The sequence below is a fragment of the Amblyraja radiata genome, chromosome 25 (genome assembly GCF_010909765.2).
Source record: "Amblyraja radiata isolate CabotCenter1 chromosome 25, sAmbRad1.1.pri, whole genome shotgun sequence".
Lineage (NCBI taxonomy): Eukaryota > Metazoa > Chordata > Chondrichthyes > Rajiformes > Rajidae > Amblyraja > Amblyraja radiata.
This window is the reverse complement of record NC_045980.1, coordinates 31,340,135-31,366,063: the sequence shown is the minus strand read 5'-3', so window position 1 is coordinate 31,366,063 and position 25,929 is coordinate 31,340,135. Positions and strand designations below refer to the sequence as shown.

Here is a 25,929-nt window from a genome sequence, read left to right as displayed (position 1 = left end):
AAGGATAAGGGGGAAATCTTTTAGGACCGAGATGAGAAAAACATTTTTCACACAGAGAGTGGTGAATCTCTGGAATTCTCTGCCACAGAATGTAGTTGAGGCCAGTTCATTGGCTATATTTAAGAGGGAGTTAGATGTGGTCCTTGTGGCTAAAGGGATCAGGGGGTATGGAGAGAAGGCAGGTACAGGATACTGAGTTGGATGATCAGCCATGATCATATTGAATGGCGGTGCAGGCTCGAAGGGCCGAATGGCCTACTCCTGCAACTATTTTCTATGTTTCTATGTTACGCTCAATTTGTTAAAAATGTGAAAGAGGAATGTGGAGATTGTAGTGTGTCTGAAGACAGAGAACAGGAACTCGAAATACAGGCTAAAGCTTAATGAATGGCAAGTTAGGCATCAGATGAAAGAATGCATCCAGGTCTTTGCCCTGCAGACAGGGACAAACATATATTTAACGCAGCAGTCAAGATGAGGTAAGAGTAAAATGTTTTTTAGATGGAGGTGAGGGAAAGGGGTGGGACAGGAGCTAGCAAGTGATAGATGGAATGTTCAAGAAGGAACTGCAGATGCTGGAAAATCGAAGGTAGACAAAAGTGCTGGAGAAACTCAGCGGGTGCGGCAGCACCTATGGAGCGAAGGAAATAGGCAACGTTTCGGGCCGTGTCTGAAGAAGGGTTTCGGTCGAAACGTTGCCTATTTCCTTCGCTCCATAGATGCTGCCGCACCCGCTGAGTTTCTCCAGCACTTTTGTCAACCAAGTGATAGATGGATGCAGGGAAGGATGGGTTAGGTGAGGAATTCTGCTTCTTCAATCTGAAGCAGGTACTATCCGAACCGAACATACAAACACTCTACAGACAGCTCCAGGGTCTCTGGAGCTGTGAGGCAGCAACTCTACTGCTGCACCACTGTGACAGTCTGATGAAGAGTATCGACCCTGAAACGTCACCTATTCTTTTTATCCAGAGATACTGCCTGACCCACTGAGTTACTCCAACCTTTTGTGCTTACCCTCCTTACTTGAGTCCACCTATCATTTCCCAATCCCATTCCTTCCCCTCACCCTGTACCAGCCATCTCCCCTCAGCTCCAATCGTGAAGTAGAGTTCCCACTCGAAACTTTGTCTGTCCATTCCCCTCCACAGATGCTGCCCGACCTGCTGAGTTCCTGAGGCAGTCTGTCTTGTGATGAGAATTTAACTCAGTTCTCTGGTAAGTGGCTCAGAGCACGGATGCATTCTACAGCAGCTCAGGAAGTCTCTTCACACCTGTCAGATCTTTGCTCAATAACATCCTGCATGACCAAAGCCAAAATAGAACCCTTAAAATGCGTTCATTTTGAGTTCAGTTTAGTTTAGAGATATAGCATGGGAATCGGCCCTTCAGCCCACAGAGTCCATGCCCACCATCGATCACCTGTTCACACTAGTTCTATGTTATTCCACTTTTGCATCCACTCCCTACACGGTAGGAACAATTTACAGGGGGAGAATTAATCTACAAATCCGCACATCTCTGGGATGTGGGAGGAAACCGGAGCGCCTGGAGGCAACCTACGCAGTCACAGGGAGAACGTGCAAACTCCACGCTGACATCCCCTGAGGTCCGGTTTGAGCTTGTCCCTGGCGCTGTGAGGCAGCAGCTCTACCAGCTGCGCCAGTCTGCCGCCATTAAATCTCAAATAGAGTCTCAACTATTTCTCTCATAAAAACAGAGCATCTGTGGACAGAGGAACAGATTTAACGTAGGAACTCTTCTGATCAAAAGTCCTGGAACTGAAACCTTAACTAGAATCATCAAGTCATCCAACACAGAAACAGGCACTTCAGCCCATCATGCCGTGTGGCTCATCGTGCAGTCAAACATTACTGAAACAGGCCCTTCAGCCAAATTTGTCCATGCCAACCATGATGCCCCATCCACACTAGTCCCTCCTACCTACATTTGGCCCATATCTCTCTAAACCGTTCCTATCCACGTACCTGTTCAAATGTCTTTTTAATGTTGTTATAGCACCTACCTCCTTTGGCCACTCATTTCATATACTCACCATTCTCAATTTAATAGGTTGCCCCTCAGGTTCCTATTGAATTTTTCCCATCTCACCTTAAACCTCTGTCCTCTGGTTCTTGATTCCCCTACTCTGGGTAAAAGACTCTGTGCGTTCACACTATCTCGTTTACCGCCAAATTGGGGCTCTTGTTTCTTCTTCCACTTGCATAGAACAGTACAGCACAACAGCAGGCCCTTTGGCCCACATTCTCTGTGCTGAACGTGATACCAAGACACCCACATAGCCTGCTGGGCATTCCAGTAAGCCAGAATTCTCACAATGTGTTTAGGCACACCCTCTTTGACTCAATTTAACAAACAGCTTTCCATGATTAACACGATCAAGGGCTTTGGAAGCATCAATAAAGCACATAAGAATTGACGAGTTTTTACCTCCATATTTGTTTTTTCCCTGTCGAAGTGGGATGCAGGGGATTTGTTGCAACATCTACGACTAGGCTATTAAAGAAAATGGGGGTGAGGGGTCGCTCCCTCCAACAGGCAATCAAATCATTATCAAATTCTGCAGAAAAAAGCAATAATTGGATTTGGATCAAAAGGAGAGACAACAATTGTGCTGCAAGATGAAGACAGGAGGGTATGGAATTGAGGGGGATGTAACTGGGATGTCAGGTATCACCGTTGAACCCTCTGGAGATGTTGTGGGCTTATCAATGAAACGTCAAAGAAGGAGGGTGCCCATCTGATGAGCCCGATGACGTACCTTTCACCACTCCAATCCCACTGCAAATAGCAAGAGTGACGACTTATTACAGGGATTGAAACATCGAGTCCTATTAGCTCTACTTAGGGCATATATACATAAGTCAATGCCATGTTTAGCTTTAAAACCAAACTGGTTATCTGTGGAGTTAACAAACTCATTTAATCTATCCAGCAGAATTCTTTCTAGGACTTTTGACAATATGTTGGATAAGCTATGGGCCTGTAATTATTTAGGCTGCCTACTTTACCAGCTTTGCCTTTAATGACCGGCACAAGCAGAACAGACAACATTGAGTCTGGTAACAAGTCATGAATCATAAAGCCAGTAAAACAAATAGCAAGGAGTACTCGCATACGATACGATACAATTTATTTGTCATTTGGACCCCTTGAGGTCCAAACTAAATGACGTTTCTGCAGCCATACATTACAAACAAATAGACCCAAGACACAACATAATTTACATAAACATCCACCACATTGCTGTGATGGAAGGCCAAAAAAACTTATCTCTCCATTGCACTCTCCCCCCCGATGTCAGAGTCAGAGTCAAAGTCAAAGCCCCCGGCTGGCGATGGCGATTGTCCCGCGGCCATTAAAGCCACGCCGGGTGATGCAAGGCCGCACACCGGGTTCTTGATGTTAGAGCCCCCGGCCATTCCAAACATACTTAAGATGTTCAACAAAAATATGATCTAAGCCACTTAGTTTGTTGTTGGACAGCTTGTTCATGGCATGATACACCTCATGTGACATAATCACCATTGAACCATTACTCTCAATATTGTCCACCCTACATAAATCACCTTGGACACAGTTGAATAAAGTACTATAATACTGTCGCCATAACTGTGATATTAATTGTTCCGGAGATTCCATCTACAGTGCATGGTAGAGATGTTTTTCAGTTGCCCTCTGGTATTTGATTTTTCCATCCTGGGAACAAAGTTCTGACTGTCATAAGTACATAAGTTATAGGGCAGAATTAGGCCATTCGGCCCATCAAGTCTATTCCACCATTCAATAATGGCTGATCTATCTTTCCCTCTCAACCTCATTCTCCTGCCTTCTCCCGATAACCCCGACACCTGCACTAATCAAGAACGTGTCAATCTCCGCCATTAAAATATCCATTGGCCTCCACAGCTGTCGAGAGCACGAATTCCACAGGCTTACCACCCTCTCACTAAAGAAACTCCTCCTCGTCTCCTTTCCAAAGGTACAACCTTTTATTCTGAGGCTGTGCCATCTGGTCCTAGACTCTCCCACATGTGGAACCATTCTCTCCACATCCACTATTCAGTAAGTTTCATTGAGGTTCCCTCTCATTGTTCTAAACTTCAGCGAGTACAGGCCCAGTGTCATCAAACGCTCATCATACTGTATGTGACCCCATTCTCCATTGATCCATGCTAATCCATATCTACCCAATCTAGGCCTCTCATATACATCTATCAGACGCTGCTCAATCTTGCCCAACATCGAGGCAGCGCTGAGTGCTGGAAGGAAGAATATTTTGTCTTTTTGCACTATTATTGTTTGTTTGTTTTTATGTACATGCATGTGTGTGTTTATATATATTTGTGTATATGTAGATATATATGTATTTGTGTGTGTGTGTGTATACACATAATATATGTTATATGTTTACATATATGTGTGTATATGTAGATATATATGTATTTGTGTGTATACACATATATGTTATATGTTTACATATATGTGTGTATACGTAGATATATATGTATTTGTGTGTGTGTGTGTGTGTGTGTGTGTATACACATATATATATATATATATATATATATATATATATATATATGTTACTAGACTAAGTGGGACCCATTGGGTCCCATGTTCACACGGGAGGGCTGGTCCCCCAACGCAATATTCCACCTCTCCACCAATTCCAATATTGGTGGTCAGTGGGGGGGCTTTCTGGAGTGCTGGTATGGGTTCTTGGGGTGGCAGCTCAGTCCCTCAAGCCTGATCTGCTGGCAGCTCACTCACGGCTGGTGGGCTGGCAGTTGACTCATGATTATTCCTTGAAATTCCATTTCCATTTCAAGCAGGGTGCAAGGCCACCAAATTAAAGTGCAGTTTCTTACCACTATGAGCAGGGTGCAAGGCCACCGAATTCAAGTGCAGTTTCATACCACTTCAATCTGGATCCAAGGCCACCAAATTCAAGTGCAGTTTCATACCACTTCAAGCAGGATGCAAGGCCACCAAATTCAAGTGCAGTTTTATTCCACTTCAAGCAGGGTCCAAGGCCACCAAATTCAAATGCAGCTTCATACCATTTCATGCAGGGTGAAACCACCATAAAACCACACAAAACACCAAACTCACAGTTCAGTAGACATTCAGTGTGTTCAGTTGATTCACAGCTCAGACAGTGTCGTGACCTCTCCCTCCCCCATCATGCAGAGACTGAGCCACACCCACACTTCTGGGTTTTATAACCCTTCCCCCTCCCACCGGAAAAGGTGTGGCTTTCAGGGCGTGATTCACAGGAGAGAGATTCTCAACATTTTTTAAACACTAATAACACTTTTATTTTTCATTGATGGGAGGAATTCTCTGCACCTGCTCAGCGGAGGGGGGACTGAGTAAGATGGCCAAAAATCACAGCCGTAAGTGGTGGCGTTTTATCTAAAATCAATATAGAGTGCAAACAGGAATTAAGTGCATTTGCAGTAGTGCCTTTCAACTTCAAGCCAAAGCACCCAAACCACCATTTGCAGTAAGTAGTGCCTTTCAACTTCAAGCCAAAGCACCCAAGCCACCATTTGCAGTAAGTAGCGCCTATCAACTTCAAGCCATATCACCCAAGCCACCATTTGCAGTAAGTAGTGCCTTTCAACTTCATGCCAAAGCACCCAAGCCACCATTTGCAGTAAGCAGTACCTTTCAACTTCATGCCACAATTTGCAGTAAGTAGTGCCTTTCAACTTCAAGCCAATGCACCCACACCACCATTTGCAGTAAGTAGTGCCTATCAACTTCAAGCCAATGCACCCACACCACCATTTGCAGTAAGTTGTGCCTTTCAACTTCATGCCACCATTTGCAGTAAGTAGTGCCTTTCAATTTCAAAGGCACTACTTGGGTGGTATGAAACTGCACTTGAATTCGGTGGCCTTGCACCTTGCTTGAAGTGGTTGGAAACTGCCCTTAAATTCGGTGGCCTTGCACCCTGCTCATAGTGGTAAGAAACTGCACTTGAATTTGGTGGCCTTGCATCCTGCTTGAAATGGAATTTCAAGGAATAGTCATGAGTCAACTGCCAGCCCACCAGCCGTGAGTGAGCTGCCAGCAGATCAGGCTTGAGGGACTGAGCTGCCACCCCATGAACCCATACCAACACTCCAGAAAGCCCCCCCCCCCCACCCCCACTGACCACCAATATTGGAATTGGTGGAGAGGTGGAATATTGCGTCAGGGGACCAGCCCTCCCGTGTGAACATGGGACCCAACGGGTCCCACTTAGTCTAGTATATATATATATATATATATATATTATATGCACACATATCTGAAGAAGGGTCTCGACCCAGAAATGTCACCCATTCCTTCCCTCCAGAGATGCTGCCTGTCCCGCTGAGTTACTCCAGCTTTTTGTGTCTATCTTCAGTTTAAACCAAAGATACCATAGGATCTAGTATATTTGGTTTAAACCAGCATCTGCAGTTCCTTCCTACACATATGTATGTGTGTGTGTATATATATATATAACTTTTTTTCTCGTTTATTTTATTGTTTACAGTGTACTATGTTTACATATTCTGCTGTACTGCTGCAAGTAAGAATGTCATTGTTCTGTATGGGAAATAAGACAGTAAAACACTTGACAGCTGTGGTTATTGGAAGGTAGACAAAAATGCTGGAGAAACTCAGCGGGAGAGGCAGCATCTATGAAGCGAAGGAATAGGTGACGTTTATTGGAAAGGGCTCGCATACCGTTAGGTGGACATACCCGTCACTCTAAGGCGAGGATAGACAGCAAAAGCTGGAGTGACTCAGCGGGACAGGCAGCATTTCTGGAGAGAAAGAATGGGTGACATTTCTGGGTCGAGTCCTTTCTTCAGGAGGGGGGAACTCGGTCAAAAACCTCGCGGCAAGGTCCGCGTTATATAAAACAGCGTTATATAAACCCGGGGAATGTGAAGGTCCATGTATGGATCATGGACGGAGGGTGTGCATTGGACACGAGTCGGAGACGAGGGAGGAGCTCGGAGCTCGGGGAAGGTAGCGATGAATAAGAGGCAGCGAGCCCGCCGCCGCTGGAGGTTGCAGTGCAGCGCTTACACAACGAGCTACACACATGGGTGTCGGGGCTCAGACCGCACAGGACGGGCTGCTGTCGCCGTCCGCTGCCCAGGAGCAGAAAGCAAGAGTGGAGAGCGAGTGGGGAGCCGAGACTCCGGGCAGGGAGGTCGGATCCAACCAGCGGCAGGTCAGGGAGACATGGAGTCGCCGGCTGGAGTTCACCTTGGCCTGTGTCGGCTACGCGGTGGGACTGGGCAACGTGTGGAGGTTCCCCTATCTGTGTTATCGAAGCGGCGGAGGTAAGTGAGGGCTGGGGCTGAGGCTGCCACTTAACCACAGAGTGAAGGCAGGAACAAACTGGCCATGGAGTGTAGTCCACTGTAGACTAGACTGCTCTACAATGTTCTACAATTCTAGCCTCGTGGTTGTCTTTTAGTTTCATACACCAGCCTCTTGAACCTGTTTTTAAATTGTGTTTAGCATTTTTTTTTGCACAGTTTTCTTTCCATCGTCTCGCAGAATTTACGTTTTGGTGTTTGTACTAATTGGAGATGTATTTTGGTGCTGTATAAACAGTTTGACTTGATTAGAGTCATACAGTGTGGAAACAGGCTCTTTGGCCCATATCCCTCTATATCTCCAAACCTATACATATTGGATTATACGTGTATATCTGATCTGTTTAGAAGGCATTTCTAAACAGATCAGCGTTTTGAGATAGGCATTTATCACAGATGGGAGAAACATTTGGAAAAATTAGTCAAATCAGACCAATTCTTAAAGATTTAGTCTCCATTTATCGACTTAACAGAACCTTAGAAATTAATTGTGTCATAACCAGGTGAAGGGTGGGTAAAGATACGAAGGAGGCATATCCCTTTCAATTTCTCTTTTTTTTTCCTTTTCTCTCTCTCTTCTTTCTCTCTCTGCTTATTTCACATCACCTTCTTTCCTTTTTCGAGCTATATAATATTCTCTATCTCTATATTTCTTGCTTTTCTTACTCTTTTTTTTCTACTATTAAATTTAAAATAAGAAGTTGTACATGAAATGTAATGTTATTTATCTTATATTATTGTACATCACTTCTAATAAAAATATTTAATAAACATTTTTAAAAAAAAGAAGGCATTTGAAACAAAGCTTTTTGCTATACCTTAGTACAGGTGATAATAAAAAGCGAAAACATTATCTTACAAAATTTACATTTAAATCTTTGTCTTGTGTAAGTAAGATTTTCATCCTGCATGTGGCAAATGACAAACTTGATGTTCCAAAGCATTCCTTCATACCCTGTGTGAGGAAATCTCTCCTACTTAAAGCCTGATGCACTACAATGCTGAGAACTATATTCTGCACTCTATCTTTCCCCTTTCTCTTTAGACTTTGGAGAAACAGCACTGAAACAGGCCCTTCGGCCACTGAATCCATGCCTACCAGCGATCACCCCGTACACTAGCAATATCCTATACACACACACACACAGTATAATTTACAATTTCACTGAAGCCAATTAACCTTCAAACCTGCATGTCTTTGGAATGTGGAAGGGAACTGGAGCACCCAGAGAAAACCCATTCTGCCTTAGGGAGAAGGTACAAACTCTTCAGACAGCTCCTGTAATCAGGGTTTGTCGCTGTGAGGCAGCTACTCTACTGCTGTATAGGAAGGAAGTACAGATGCAGGTTTAAACTGAAGATAGACACAAAAAGCTGGAGTAACTCGGCAGGTCAGGCAGCAGCTCTGGAGAAAAGGAATAGATGATGTTTTGGGTTGAGACTAAACTCTACCATGCTGCCCTTTGCTCTATCTATATTGAGTTTAACTTGACTGTATTTGTGTATAGTATATCTGATCTATTTGGATAGTGTGCAAAACAAAGGAAGACTTGATAATAATGACCCCAACCCCTACAGATACTCCCAATATGTATTCTTGGAGATCGGTGTCAAATTTTGTTTGCTAATACTCTGAAAGGCCTTGAGTTGGTTTATTGGGGGAGAGACTAAACAAGAGATGTTTGTGTTTTGTGAGGGAGAGGGGAGGCTGGTGTGTGAGATACGCAGATAATGCCATAGGGGTGCTAGATAAACAGCAGACTTTTTCATTGGATATTATGGGAAACAAAATCAATGGAAGCTAAAACAAAATGCTGGAAATATTTGCGTAGATAACACTCAATGTTAAATAACAATTGAGCGTGCAATAGAGGACATGTTTAGAACAGTGGGATAAGCAACTGAAACATTATTGAATGTCTGAAGAAGGGTCTCTCTGAAACGTCACCTATTCCTTTTCTCCAGAGATGCTGCCTGACCTGCTGAGTTACTCCAGAATTTTGTGTCTACTGAAACATTTCTCTGATTTGGGACTTGTTAATACTTTTTGTGTGGGAAGGAGCTGCAGATGCTGGTTTAAACCAAAGATAGGCACAAAAAGCTGGGGTAACTCAGTGGGTCAGACAACATCTCTGGAGCAAAGAAATAGGTGACATATTGGGTCAAAAATATTCTTGTTGTGGATTTCTAATGCAGACAGGAGAAGCTTCGTAAAACCCAGAATTAAAACTGAAATTGGGCAAGTGGTGCTGGCGTGATTACATTTGTTGTCGCCAGAGACGCTGGCAGGGAAAGGGAATTGAGGATTAGTTGTGCAATTATTGGTTGTGCAATTGTGCTGTCAGCACTTTCGACCACTGTTCCCAAGAATGTTGCTCTGAGGAAAAGGCCAGTATTTTTCAAAGAGTACGAAGCTGCCTTTCTTTGGTGTTTGACAGCCTGCCAATGTAACTGCAGGCTATTTTTTTTTTTTTAAAGACACAAAGTGCTGGAATAACTCGGCTGGTACATACTATCTTGTTTATTAGCTTTTTTTGCCTTGAATGATGCCCACTTTCACAACATTCATAGAGTGTGGAAAGTTCACGAGGTAAAATATACTGTACTTCCTACTTGTTGCGTCTTTTGACTCTTTTTGTCTCCTGGGTTCATGTGTTAGTTTGCAGCTGCCAGTTTAGCCTATTTGTTTATGATGCTTTGTGAACGCTACACTTGTTGAAATTGGAAAAATGTAATGGTCTGCATGTTTCTTAAACAGTTAAGGCAGCAGTCAGGATTTAGTTTTGAGATACAGCATGAAAACAGGCCCTTCGGCCCACCGAGTCTATGCGATCATTGATCCCGTATACTAGTACGATCGTGCAGACTAGGGACAAATTTACATTAAAACATTTTTTTAAACTGAAGCCAAGTAACCTATGTAGAACCATTAACAAATACTCCAAGTAACGATCCAACAAGTTTATTAACATATAATAAAGTTACACCGCATGTTGACACCACTGTGACTACATCTCGACTAACATAGTGTCTGTAAACGTTAGTAATAAATGGTGACTGTATGGTAAAACCTGGACTAGATTATAGATCCGAGTGGTGTGTAACAATGTGTGTGTGTGTTGGTATTAGTTAGAGCGGATCTTAAGAAAATAACGTAACTATGAATATATATGTGTGAGTACAACTAATCAAGTTTAACTGGCGTCTCTAAGAATAGGCAGTTGTTTCATCACTGGAGCAGGTTAAACATAGTCTCCGTATCTAAGGGTAGGTTTGCAAATGTGACCCGCACCCGTACGATACAAGCTCGCATCTCCACCCTTCACTGGCGAGAACTGAGACCAGGGGCTGTTAGAGCATCAGAGATCCGACAGATGGTTGAGGGGAGACTGGAGACTGGGACACCGACCGCGGTGACGAGAAGGCAGGAGCAGTACGAATCTGTATCAAACCCAGAGATCTGAATACTGCGATCAAGCATCCGCATTATCCAATGGACATATGTCCGCATGGGTTCGAATCCCACTTCTGACACCACGTAGAGCTGTTAACAAATACTTCAAGTAACGATCCACCAAGTTTATTAACATATAATAAAGTTACACCGCATGTTGACACCACTTTGACTACATCTCGACTCACAGCTAGTGTCTGGAAACGTTAGTAATAAATGGAGACTGTATGGTAAAACCCGGACTGGATTATAGATCCGAGTCATGTGAAACATATGTGTGTTAGCAATAGGTAGAGCAAATCTACAACATACACTCCAAAGACAAACAGCTTTGTAGGAGGAATCCGGAGCACCTGAAGATAACTCATGCGGTCACAGAGAGAACACATAAAATCCGTACAGACAACACCCGTAGCCAGTATCGAACCTGGGTCTCTGGCACTGTAAGGCAGCATCTCTACCAGTATACCATTGTGCTGTCCCTAAACTCCATTGCTGAGATCCCAGTGGCCTGAGGGAGAGTTTGTACGTTCTCTCTGTGACCGCGTGGCTTTTCTCCGGGTGCTCTGGTTTCATCCTACATTCCAAAGACGTGCAGGTTTGTAGGTTGTTCAAGAAGGAATTGCAGATGCAGAAAAATCAAAGGTAGACAAAATTGCTGGAGCAAAGGAAATAGGCAACGTTTCGGGCTGAAACCCGAATGCCCGAAACGTTGCCCATTTCCTTTGCTCCATAGATGCTGCCGCACCCGCTGAATTTCTCCAGCAATTTTGTCTACCTCAGGTTTGTAGGTTAATTGGTTTTGGTAAAAATGGTCCCTGGTTTTTGTAGGATAGTCTAGTCTATGGGCTGATCGCTGTTGGGAGTGGATGTGGTAGTCCATAGTGTTTCCACCCTGTATCTCGATCTCTAATGTCTAAATTATGAGTTGTGCGTATTTGCTGGCAGGACAATTACTAGATAACAGCCTTGCATTCACTTTCCCATTTCACAACCATTGCCTCCTACAAGTACAGCAATGATTATTTATCCAGAGGCTCGTTTTAAAGAAAAATCTAGAGCTTCTTACAACTTTAATAATTTAACCCAATCATCTTTGGGGGAACCCGTTAAACTCATGCTGGTTTGTTTTAAACGTGGCCTTTGTCTACTTTTATTGTAATTGGTTGGAAAAATTAGTTGTGTTGTTTCTTGCGGTACAGCTGCTACCTCTCTGTATCAGAGACCCAGGTTCGATCCCGACTACGGGTGCGATCTGTGCAGAGTTTGTACATTCTGCCTTTCACCGTGTGGACTTTCTCCCAGTGCTCGGGTTTCCTCGCGCTCCAAAGACATGCAGGCTTGTAGGTTAACTGGCCTCAGTAAAATACCCCTCGTGTGTAGGGAGTGGATGTGAAAGTGGGTGAACATGGAACTAATATACGAGTGATCCGATGACCAGCGTGGGCTGAAGGGTCTGTTTCGATATCACTAAACTTTGAATGACTGTAAATGTGTCTTGAATTTTCCCATTCTATGAGCATTCGTTGTTGATTACTGAGTTCACTTTCATCCCACCAAGTGGGAAAACAATGTCTTGGTTTAATGTTTTACCCAGTGTTGACCTTGGAAGCAATACTCCCTGAAGGGTCGGCCAAGTTAATATCTTGGGTCGGGCATTCTAGTGGAGTTGAGCCAATGTTGGCAACAGGTTTACCTGGCTTTATAGCGAGATGACTAGAAAGTACTGGCTATTTGAATCAGTGGGAGATTTATCCTTGTTATGATCATGCAGTGTGAAAAAGGCCCTTCAGCCCAATTTGCCCATGTTGACCCACATGCCCCATTTACACTAGTCCCACCTGCCTGCATTTGGCCCATATCCCTCTAAACCTATCCTATCCATGTACCTGTCCAAATGTCTCTTAAATATAATGATAATACCTATCTGAACCTCCAGAAGTTTGTTCCATACATCCACCACTTTAAAAAAAAATTTTTTTTAAAGATACCCCTCCGCTTCCTATTAAATCTTTTCCCCTCTCATCTTAAACCTATGTCCTCTGTTTTCTCGATTTTCCCCTACTTTGGGCGAAAGGCTGTTTACCTGATCTATTCCTCTCATGATCTTTTACACCTCTGTAAGATCATCCATCTTTCTCATGCGCGCCAAGGAATAAAGTCCTCGCCTGCTCAACCTCTCCCTGTAGCTCTGCCTCTTGAGTCCTGGCAATATTCTGATAAATCTTCTCTGAACCATTTCATTTACCCAATCAATTCCTCTCATGATCTTGTACACCTTTATCAGATCAGCCCTCACCAAAGTGGCCAAAGTAATTTAATTTGCAGTTTTGTCTTTGGTCTGTGTTTCCTCCAGCATCAATTGAGCTTTTAGCTGACTGTAATTGTCAACAAATCATTAGAAGTGGTATCTTCAGTGCAAGCATTGTTTCTGTACAACAGATTGTTCATAAGCCACAAAGCATTAATTAAGTGGCTTGCTCAATGTTCAATTGTGCACGACAAATGTCTACTTTCTTACCGCACTAATGATTTGCTGGCAATGCTTTGCCAAGCTGACATGTCTGATGTAGAAACAAACTTGACTTGCCAAAAAAAAAGATGCAAAATGCTGGAGTAACTCGGCAGGTCAGGCAGCATCCCTGGAGAATAGGGGTGGGTGACGTTTATGTGTCATCAGGCGCGCAGAAGCAGTGGATTGAGTGGGTCCCGACCCGAAACGTAACCTGTCTGCTTTTCGTTCTCTCTCTCTGACCACATGGGTTTTCTCTGCGTGCTCCACTTCCCTCCCACATTTCAAAGAAGTGCAAATTTGTAGGTCAAAATGTTCCTAGTGTGCAGGTTAGAACTAGTGTATGGGGCGATCGATGGTTGGCACGGACACAGTGGGCCGAAGGGCCTGACATCACTCTGTATCTCTAAAGCTAAAACTATGTCAGACTTTGAATGAGTGGTAATGTAAAGGCGGTGTTCCTCAACAGTATTACTGGTTTAGGAGCAATATGGAAGAATTGCTGAAAGGGTAGGATGTAACAATTTAAAAAAAAAGTTAATTATTGCCCTGCAGCCAGAGGCATCAATTGTACGAACCTGCAGCCAAGGTTTGGTGTTTGAAGTTAGTTCAGGTAAGTTTCCATTTTCTCAATGTCTGTGCTATTGATGCATCGGAAGTCAGTTTGGTTTTGTACATCAGATGGTTATTGCAACATTGCTGCAATAACGTAATAATTCTATCACACAACTAACAGAGAGCAACACAGTGGCACAGTGGTAGAGTTGCTGCCTTACAGCACCAGAGACCCGGGTTCAATCCTGACCATGGGTGTTGTCTGTACAGAGTTTGTACGTTCTCCCTTGTGGGTTTTCTCCGGGTGCTCCGGTTTTCTCCCACACTCCAAAGACTTACAGATTTGTAGGTTAATTAACTTCAGTACAAAGTCCAAACGGTTCCCAGGGTGTAGAATAGTGTTAGTGTACGGGGATCGCTGGTCGGCACGGACTCGGTGGGCCGAAGGGCCTGTTTCCGCTAAAAAACGGAACTCTCTGAACTAATAAACCTAAACCCATTTTAAAATTTCAGGAAGCCGAGAGATGAAAAAGTTAAATTGAAACCATGCTGAATACTCGTGTACTCGAGCTTTTACCCAGAACGAAACACAATGAGTTTTTTGTGTCACTTCCTGTGACTGCATCATATGATCTCGTACATTGAAAGTTCACATCAAGAGTATAGCTGGAATGCTGATTCATCATGATTTGGCAAAAAGATTGTATTTGCAAAGTCAAGAAGTTGTCATGGAGGTAAATATCATTTTAGGCCCATAGGAACTACAGTTTACATTGGTAGCAGCAAGATGACAATGACTCAGCAAGTGGGCACAACACCTGCTTAAGTTTAGTTCACAGATACAGCATGGAAACAAGCCCTTCAGCACACCGAGTCCATACTGACCATCGATCACCCATTCACATTAGTTCTATATTATCCCACTTTTTCATCTGCTTCCTACACACGGGGGCAATTTACAGAGGCCAATTAATCCACAAACCCGCACGTCTTTGGGGTGACGTAGGCACAAGTGGAGGCAGGCTGGTGAGTAAGTTTGTTCGGGGTCTGGAACCCATTGCCAGGGATGGCGGTGGAGACGGATATGATAGTGGTGTTTAAGGGGCTTTTAGATAGGCACACGGAAGTGCAGGGAATAGAGGGATATGGATCATGTGCAGGCAGATGAGATCAGTTTAACTTGGCATCATGTTGGGTACAAGGATTGTGGGCTGAAGGGCCTGTACCTGTGCTGTATTGTTCTATGAAACAGTCACAGGGAGAATGTGCTGGCTCCACACACAGATAGCACCAGAGGTGGTGTGTTGGGATGAGGGGGGGGGGGGTTAGCTACCATCAAAAGCTCAATGGGTCAGTGGTTTCCCCTTCAGTGTAGAATGTTATGGTGCCAAACTCAAAGCAGCATGAAGGAACCCCTGGCAACACATCAACTCTAAAGTCTGAAATGTTGACTGGGCACAGTGGGGCAGTGGTAGAGTTGCGGCCTTGCATTGCTGGAGACCCGGTGGACCCTGTACGTCTGGAGTGTGTGAGGAAACTACAGCACCTGGGTAAAACCCACGCGGTCACGGAGAGAACGTACAGGCAGCACCTGCAGTCGGGATCAAATCGGGGTCTCTTGTGGTGTAAAAGCCCTGTCCCACTGTACAAGTTCATTCAAGAGTTCTCCCGAGTTTGCCCTGATTCGAACTTGGAGATTTACGGTAATGGCCGCTCGTAGGTACTCTGGACTCTCGTGGACATTTTTCAACATGTTGAAAAATCTTCCCGAGTACCTGATGTTAGCGTTACGAGCCGCTAAGAGACGTCCCCGAGGTCCGACGTACCCGCTACGTTCATTCTACGCTCTTTCCACGATTTTTAAATCTCGGGAGAGCTCTTGAATTAACTCGTACAGTGGGACAGGGCTTTTAGGCAGTAACTCTATGCTGTGCCATTGTGCCACCCCTGCTCCTGATTATTGTAACTTGTGCTGAGCTAAAGTGAGAAGCTTTGTTTTGCATGCTCTCCAAACATTAGATATACTATACATAAATACACCAGGGTCGATCTCGAGTACAAAGGGGAAGATACAGAGTGCAGGATATCGTTCTTGGCATTATAGTGCACCAGTTGCATAGATAAAGTCTAATATTTGGGGCGACAGATGGCCCAATGGGCTAAATGTTCGGCTGGCGACCGGAAGGTAGCCGGTTCGAATCCCGCTTGGAGTGCATACTGTCGTTGTGTCCTTGGGCAAGACACTTCACCCACCTTTGCCTGTGCGTGAATGATTGGTGGTGGTCGGAGGGGCCGTAGGCGTAGATTAGCAGCCACGCTTCCGTCAGTCTGCCCCAGGGCAGCTGTGGCTACAGAAGTAGCTTACCACCACCGAGTGTGACTGAGGAATGTATGAATAATGCGATGTAAAGCGCCTTGAGTATTCTAGAAAGGCGCTATATAAATCCCATCCATTATTATTATTATTATTATTATCCACAATGAGGTAGAGGTGAATTAGACAGTATCCTAGCTAGTGGAAGGACTATTCAGAACTCTGATAATAAAGGGGAGGAAGTTGTACCTGTGTCTTGTTTTGCGCGCTTTCAAACTTTGTTGCTGGATGAGAGCAGGGAGAAGAAGCAATGACTGTAGTGGGATAAGTCTTTGATTACGTTGGCTGCTTTTCTGAGGCCATGTGAAGTGTAGATGGAGTCAATGGTGGGAAGCTGGGTCCATGTGATGGATTGGACTACATCTACAACTCTGTAATTTCTTGCGATCTTGGGCAGAGCTACTCTGAATCCAAGTTGTGAAGCAACCCCACAATATGCTTTCTACCGTGTGTCTGCAGAAGTTTGTAAGAGTCGCTGGAGACTTGGGGAATTTCCTCGGGAAGTGGAGGTATTGGTGTTCTCTTGACTGTGCCATCAACGTGGTTGGTCTGAGACAGATTATTAGCCTTATTAACGCCAAGGAACTTTAAGTTCCCGACCATTTCCACTTTGGCACCATTGATGCTGATTGGGGCTTCCAGAAGTCAATAACTAGCACTTTTGTCTTGTTGACATTGAGGGAGAGGTTATTGTCCAGACACTGTGGTATTAGGTTCACCATCTCCATCCTGTTCCACGAGCAATTGCTTAAACAAATTACAAGATGAGTATGCAAGCCAATTGTAGGTTTGAGTATTTCTCCCATTTCTCCTTTTGTTTCTGACTGAGAATCTCAAAAACCCGCAGGTGCTGGAAATCTGAAATAAAAATAGGAAATGCTGGGGACAGTCAGCAGGTTGGGCAGCGTCTGTGGGGAGAGAAAACCGGTCAATGTTTTGGGTCCGAGACCTATCGGAACTGGAAATATATTTGTGTTTGGATAGTGGGCTTGTGTAGATCTAGTGTGAATGGGTGACCAATGGTTGGTGAAGGTTCGGTGGTACGGGTGGAGCAGCGGTAGAGTTGTTACCTTTATGGCACCAGAGATCCAGGTTTGATCCTGGCCTCTGGTGTTGTCAGGACGGAGTTTGCACGTTCTCCCTGTGACCGCGTGGGTTTTCTCCAGGTTCCTCCCACACAACAATGACCATCTCATTGCAGGCCCTCTGGAATATCTTTAATTGGACTTTATCTTGAACTAAATGTTATTCCCTTTATACTGTATCTGCACACTGTGGATGGTTTGATTGTAATTATGTACAGTCTTTCCACTGACTGGATAGCAGGCAACAAAAAAGCTTTTCACTGTAACACGTGACAATAATGAACTAAACCAGAGTTTGAGACTATATTGTTTCAAGCTGCACACTGCCGAGCAGGAAGATAGTTTTTTGTGGGCTGTCCTGAATAGGAAGGTGGGCCAGCAGCCTGCCTGGATACAAAGATTGAAAGGGGGAAGGTAGACCTGTGTGTTGCCAGATCATGCAAGCTAGTCCTATGTCTTCTGAAGATGGACACAAAATGCTGGAGTAGCTCAGCTTCTCTGGAGAGAAGGAATGGGTGACATTTCGGGTCAAGACCCTTCGTTCGTCAGACCGTCCGTCCACCATGCTACGTCTTCTGATGTTGCCAAAGAACAAGTGGGTGTGATTGCAATATCCTCAAACGTCAAGTGATAATGTTTGTGGTTTCACTTCCCTCGGGTGCTGGCTAGCTGATGATAATGGGAGACTTCTGTTTTAAGTGTGATGGTAAGCAATTGAAAGGGGAAAGAGTAATTGGTGGCAGTAGTCTATAATCCACCAAGGGTTGCACCACTATGAGACATTATAGATTAAGACATTATGTGAACCGGGTTTGATAGAATTGTGGGTGCTTTTAATTTTCATTTAGACTGAACAAATCAAATTGGCCTTGACTAATTTAGTTTAGAGATACAGCGTGGAAACAGGCTCTTCGGCCCACCGAGTCTGTGACGACCAGTGATCCACATACATTAACAATTGTACAATTATACCAAACCAATTAACCTGCAGTCCGGTATGTTTTTAGAGTGTGGGAGGAAACTACACAGTCACAGAGAAAACGTACAAACGCTGTACCGACAGCACCTGTAATCGGGATCGAACTCTGGTCTATGGCGCTGTGAGGCAACAACTTTACCACTGTGCCACCCCTCCTTGGGGGAAATGTCTTGGAACGATACGTTCTGGACTGAACCAATAAACAGGCTGTTTTAGACGTGGCAGGTGGGGAAGATACTATACTGGGGAAGACACTATAAGGAGAATTTTGGCTTTGCGTCATGGTGTTTCGCAATTCCATTCTCTAGGGAACTGGAGGCTGAATCACTGAAAGTTTTCAAGGCAAGTACATAGTTGTGGTAAACATCTCAGGACTGTAGAACCTGAGGGCAAGGCAAGGCTCGAATTTATTTGACCTTCTCCCAGCCCTACATTGTCCCAATGTAGTTGCATTCTCCCAATGTACATTGGACAACATGCAGACATTGAGCCTCTGGTTGATCCGCTGTTTACTCCATCTACCAGGGGTCTCTTTTCTGTAAAGCAAATTGCTAAAGAACTTTTGCACTTTGTAGATACAGCGTGGAAACGGGCCCTTCGGCCCACCAAGTCTGTGCTGACCATCGATCACCCCATACATACACCCCCGGGACACATTTTTTTTTAACTGAAGCCAATTAACCTACAAACCTGAACTTGGACACAAATTTCCAGAGTAACTTGATGGGTCAGGCAGTATCTCTGGAGAAAAAGGATGGGTGACGTCTCTGGTCGGGACCCATCCTTTTTCTCCAGAGGTGCTGCCTGACCCGCTGAGATTCTCCAGCATTTTGTGTCTATCTTCAGTATAAACCAGCATCTGCAGTTTCTTTCTACACAATTCTACAGAGCTATAGCGGCTCTGAACCGGCCCTGCTGAGTGCCCCCCCCCCCCATCCCCCCCTGGACTGTCTCCCTCGGATGGTCACGTCGCACAGCTTTATTTATTTATTTTTTACATCGGCTGGAAGCTGCATACTAAATCTCGTTGCACTAATGTGCAATGACAATAAAATATATTATTATTATTATTATTATTAACCGACAAACCTGTACATCTTTGGAATGTGGGAGGAAACCAGAGCACCCGGTGAAAACCCACACGGTCACAGGGAGAACGTACAAAGTCCACACAGACGGCACCCTTAGTCAGGATCTAACCTAGGCCTCTGCTTTTGAGGTAGCAACTCTACCATTGTGCCACTGTGCCTGTGAGCACAGCATATCGGGCAGCATGTGTGGAAGGGATGGATAGGTGATGTTTCGTGTCAGGACCCTTCCTTACTGCTTTCTTACAGCCATCAGGCTATTAAACTCTACAACCTCGTATAGGCTCTGAACTACAATAGATTATTATTATTATTATTATTATTCTGTTGTTTATATATATATATATATATGTGTGTGGGTATGTGTATATATATGTATATGTGTGTGGGTATGTGTATATATATGTGTGTGTGTGTGGGTATGTGTGTATATATATATCTGTGTGTGTGTGTATATATATGTGTGTATGTATATATTCTTTATCACTTACCCTAACTCTCTCTCTTGGTCTCTGGCAGGTGCCTTCATCATCCCGTACCTGGTCATGGTCCTGCTGTGTGGGATCCCGCTGCTTCTCATGGAATACACCATCGGACAGTACACGAGCTTGGGGCCCGTCCACGCCTTGGCTAAAATCTGCCCTCTACTCAAAGGTTGGTTGATTATCACGATTACCGTGCATTAAATCTTCTTTATTGGACCTCAACTGCAAGAGGACTAACCATCTAAATACAAACCTCGGCTCGGCCTGTGTTATTTATAGAGTTCAGCACACTCTGCTCTCTGAATTTGATGACCAATTGTATATTTTGAAGCCTTTGTCAACACAAAACTTTCCCCATTTGTTTACCAATTAAACTAGTCTAAACTGTGTCGGACAGCTGATATCTGACTAGCAAATCTCCCAAGAGTCATGACTCGGTCAGATCAGCATTAACTATTTCCAATAGCTTGCTCTTGCAGTCAATTCCTTGTGCCATTAAACTTCCTGAACCATCATTGGTACTTTGAGGCTGGAACTAGGAAGAGACCTGTTACTTTGTATCTGCCACAGAAGGTGATTTGTATCAAATCGGCCCAAATGGGTGAGATCTCGCAGTCACTGTTGACTTCATTCATTGGGGGAGGGGTGTACACTGAATGAGTTCTTTGCCAAGAGAAACATTAGGAACCAATGACTTTGGAGGCTTGAGTCTTGGGTTTAAAATGGAAGGATCTGAAATGTTTAGCCAAGTCTTAATGACGCTCCATGTAATCCTGTTTTTGCAGAATAATCTACAATCAATTGCAAAATCCTATGGATTAAAAAACAAAACAAAAAAAAACGCTCCAGTTTTGAAATTTCTCATCTATGTTCTCTCCCTAGCATTAGAAGAAGTGAACATTGATAACTTGGCCATCACTAAACATATAGTGCCAGAGACCCAGGTACAATCCTGACTACAGGTGTTTGTACGGAGTTTGTACATTCTCCCCGTGACCATGTGGGTTTTTATCAGTTTGTTCAGGTTTCCTCCCACACTCAAGGTGTGCAGGTTAATTTGCTTCTGTTAATTGTCCCTAGTGTGTGTAGGATATTGCTAGTGTACGGGGTGATTGCTGGTCAGTGCAGACTGGGTGGGCTGAAGGGCCCATTTCTGCACTGTATCTCGAGTCTAAGGTGAATCCAGTCGAGGGAAACAACATTTGAAGTTGTGTTGCACCTTTTGGCTTGCTACTGACAAGCCAGTCATCATTGCTTTAACATGTTCCACCTTGCAATGATTCCCAGGAGAACGCCACATCTGACAATATTTAATTGTCTGGTTATGTCCCGTGCTGTAGGAGGGAGAGCAGTTTAACTTGAGTTCTGCTATTTGAGGCTGAACACCTGCCTCTCAAGTGGGGAGGAGAGAATTGAAGGCGTGGACAAAGCATGGCAAATTATCGTCTCTGTTTATTTTAAAAATCTAACTTGATGAACAGACCAAGTAGGACAATAATTAACTAGTGAGTATAAGCTGCGCTTTTAGACTGAAATGCTAGTGCCCATGTAAACTTACAAAAGTGCTGGATATAATTTTTTAGTTGTAGGAGCAGAATTAGGCCATTTGGCCCATCAAGTCTACTCTGCCATTCAATCATTGATGATCTATCTTTCCTGCCTCCTCCCCATGACACCGGCAATAATCAAAAATCTATCCATCTCTGTCTTTAAAAATATCCATTGACTCGGCCTCCACAACCTTCGTGACAATTAATTCCACAGATTCACCACCTTCTGACCAAAGAAATCCCTCCTCATCTCCTTTCCAAAGGTACGTGCTTTCATTCTGATGCTATGGCCTCTGATCCTAGTCTCTCCCACCAATGGAAACATCCACTCTATCCAGGCCTTTCACTATTCGGTAAGTTTCAATGAGGTCCCTTCTCATTGTTCTAAACTCCTGTGATACCAGGCCTAGTGCTCATATGTTGACACCATCATCCCTGGGGTCATTCTCATAAACCTCCGCTGGACCCTCTACACCGCCAGCACATCCTTCAAGAACCTGCAAAATGCACAAGAAGTGGAAGCAGGATGGACCCTTCATTGTGTGTAGGAAAAAACTACAGATGCTGGTTTAAACTGAAGTTACACACAAGTAGCAGGAGTAAGTCGGTGGTTCAGGAGATGCCGCCTGAGCCGCTGAGTAACTCCAGCTTTCTGTGTCTATCTTTGGCCCCTTCATTAGTTGGTAGTTGCCTGGCCCCTTGATGGGATCATGTGTGATCTTGTCCATCGGTGCCACATAATCCTGTACCTACTCCGTCTCCTTTTCCACCACTGTCTTCAGTTTCATGAAACAAATATACCAGCCAGATACTGAGGAGACCCGATCCTTCTCTAGAGCCTGTTTCAGCTTGGAAACAACTGAAGCTTTTGTGTCTGGTTTCATTTGTAAATGTCCAAGGTGTAGCTGAGAGGCGATTAATGTAATCATTTAATTATCTACTTTGAAAAGGCTTTTATCTTAAACTGCTCAACCAATACTCCTAAGACCCAATGGCACAGCAGCCTTGATGGGGTTGGAAGTAGCTTGTGTTTGCTTGCTCAATGCTTTCCAGAGATTTGTGCGGTTCACGAAAGAATGCTCTTGTTAAAGACAATTTCTGGCATAAACTTTGAGCAGTTGGCACCTCTTTGGCCCAAAGCATACTCTTGATGCCAAGACATCTGGATAGAGTAGATATGGGGAGGATGTTTTCAATAGTGGTGGAGTCGGTGAACAGAGGTTGCAGCCTCAATTAAAGGATGTTCCTTTAGCAAGGAGATGAGAAATTACTTTAGTCGGATGGCGGTGAATCTGTGGAATTCATTGCCGCAAAGAGTTCTGGGGGCCAAGTCCATGGATATTTTTAAGGCGACGATAGATAGCATCTTGATTATTACGGGTGTCGGGGGTTATGGGGAGAAGGCAGGAGTGTGGTGTTGAGGGAAAGCTAGATTGATCATGATTAAATGGCAGAGTAGACTTAATGGGCTGAATGGCCTAATTCTGCTCCTATAACTTATGAATTTACAACCAATGATTGATCACAGTGCAGTGGTAGATCTTGTGACTGCCGCATAGAGCAAGAGTTCCTGGAACCCTAACCCAGTGGTTCTCAACCTTTTTTCAGTGATGTACCCCCTGTGAAATATTTTTTCAGCCAAGTGCCCCCTAACCAGCGCAAAAATATAGGCCTACATATATGTAGGCCTATATTTTAAAATCTCACGTACCCCCTGGAGTGCCTTCACGTACCCCCAGGGGTGCCTTCACGTACCCCCAGGGGTACGCGTACCCCCATTTGAGAACCACTGCCCTAACCTTTGTCATAGTTCTGAGTCAAACACAGATTTTTATTTTTTTAAATAATGTTGCTGCTATAAATTCTTCTCGTCATGAGATGAATTTAAGTAATTCAGCCTTTGGGACTTGTATTTCCCAGAGATACATATATATGTATATGTATATATATTTTTTAGCCAGCTTATTGATGCAGTCAAAATTAGAACAAAGGAACTTCTCCACTTGATTCCCCTTGATTGTTATTTAATATGTCGTCAAGTACTAATGTATAAACATTTGCAGAGGCACACGAGTCAGAACTCTAAAAATAACACACGAGGAATTTCAGCCCCTCTGGGCGATAGTGGCTAACTGGGTCACATACTGAGGTTAAATGCAGGTGGTACTGGCAAAAACGTATTTGCAATGTTGTTTATTTCTGATTTAGTCTGTACATTTAACCCTTTGCCAATCAATGCTGTTTCCTCGTGTTTATTTTTGTCTGTCAGTGACTGAATCCAACCCCACTCGATCTAAAATAAACACGGCAGCTAGAATCAGTGTGATCTGCAATGACAATCGAGTGCATGTTAATTGATCAGCTGCCTTCTTTAAAATTTGCTCTCTTCTGCACCCTGTCCTTTCCCTGTAGCTTTCATTGTTTTTCTTTTTTTTCCCTTCTGGGATACATTGTCCACATCTTCTCCTCCTCCCCCCCCCCCCCCCCCACTCCCTCTCCTCTGCCAATGGAACTCGAGCACCATTTAAAGAAGCTTCATCTGTGGTGGAATTGCTAGCAGCTTTTGCCCTGACTAACATTTTGGCCGACATCCTTTAAAACAACATAGAAGGCCAACTGGTGCAAGCAAGTCTTGCATTCTTCATTGGGGATGTAATGCAGGACTCGGGGAACACAGTGCCAAAGCACACCCACTTACATCAGCAATACATGTGTGGAGGTTATTCACAAAGTAAGCCCAGTGTTCAAGTTGCTGTATCAGGAGAACAACGTCATCAGTTGTAGACGTGTGTGGGCTCCCCTCCTACAGATCAGTTGAGTCGTGAAGCTAAGTGCTATTCACGGGTTGGTGACAGCTCCACACTGATTTAGGGTTTGCGTTTATTATTCTACAGAGGTACGGCAAAAAGCTTTGTTTTGTATGATATCATAACAGGTCAGATACACCCTATGTAAATGCTATCATGTTTAACTCTGGTACAATAGATGGATCAAAGGGGAAGATACAGGGTGCAGAATATAGTGCTCAGCATCATAGCGCATCAGATCCATAGACAAAGTCCAATGTCCACAATGGGATAGAGGAGAATCAGACAGTGCCCTGGCTTATGGAAGGACTGTTCAGAAGCCTGATAACTGAGTCTGGTGGCACGCGCTTGCAGGCTTGTGTACCTTCTGCTGGATGAGAGCAGGGAGAAGGATTGACTGGGGTGGGACAAGATTTTGATTATCATAGCTGTTTTTCTGAGGCAGTGTGAAGTGTCGATAGTCAATGGAGGGGAGTCTGTTCTGTGAGATTAGACTGGGCTACATCTACAACTCCCTGCAATTTATCTTGCTATCCCCTGCATCCTCTACACAGGCTCATTACAGGTGCCTGTGAATGTCCAGTATTTTAGTGTTTACTCTAGGACATGCTGTAACTCAGCATAGCCTTCAAGACCACAAGCATCCTAAAGCATTAGAACACACCACACATCTCCACAATTGGCATTTTGTGATACTAGCTTAGTTTTTGGATGAAGATTTAAAAAGCAGCTGTTGTGCTGCAGAGTTAAAACTTTTTTTCTTTTTCACTGCCCACAGTCAGGAACTGCTTGGGTTTGTTGACTTTTTTTCTGCGTAACCATGGTTGCACTTCATAAGTCATTTACAAATTAAGAAATATTTTTAAAGCTTCCGAGAATGTAAAATTGCTCAGATTCTTTACAGATGTGGAATAGTAGGGACTCGAGAGCCTGGGCTATAGGGAGAGGTTGGACAGGCTAGGTCTTTATTCCTTGGAGCACAGGAGAGTGAGGGGTGATTTTGTAGATGCGAATGAAAATAGACGGGTCAAATGCAGGCTTTTTTCAGAGTTGGGGAATCGAGAACCAGGGGATGTTGGTTTAAGGTTAGTTGGGAACCTGAAGGACAAATTTAAAATACAGACAAGGGTGGTGGCTATATTCAATGAGCTGTTGGAGGAGGTATTTGAGGCAGGTACTATCGTAGCGTTTAAGAAACATTTGGCAGGAAAAAGCTCTAGTGAGGCTGGAGGAAATGCAGTCTGAAGACCAAACTGTAATTTAAGCTAGGGTACACAAAATTGCTGGGGAAACTCAGCGTATTTAAAGCTATTTTAGCCACTTGGATCTTATAGTGTACAAGATCATGAAAGAAATAGATCAGGTAAATGCACAGAGTTTTTTGCAAAACGTAGGGGAATCGAGAGCCAGATGACATGGGTTGAGAGGGGAAAGATTTATTAGAAACCCAAAGGACAATTTTAAACTTTTAAACACAGAATGAGCTGCTACATGTCCAATGGTCACCTCCATATCTCTTGCCTTTTCGAGTGATTTCACCTCCATGGTTACCTTGGTGATTTGATGATACTTTATTGTCACATGTATTTGGATACAGTGAAATGCATGGTATTGCACACAACCTGGTTAAAACCACAAGGCAGACC

At 44.0% G+C, this 25,929-nt stretch overlaps 1 protein-coding gene across 1 annotated transcript in view; it reads left to right on the top strand.

Moving 5' to 3' along the window:
• Positions 1–7,006: 7,006 nt before the first annotated feature.
• LOC116987583 (sodium- and chloride-dependent GABA transporter 1-like) overlaps positions 7,007–25,929 on the top strand; it is a 55,297-nt gene continuing 36,374 nt past the window's right edge. The window contains exons 1-2 of the mRNA XM_033043735.1: positions 7,007–7,355; positions 19,961–20,095. Of these exons, the coding sequence (XP_032899626.1) occupies positions 7,112–7,355; positions 19,961–20,095 (379 nt within the window). The 5' untranslated portion in view covers positions 7,007–7,111. The remainder of the gene's footprint in view (positions 7,356–19,960; positions 20,096–25,929) is intronic.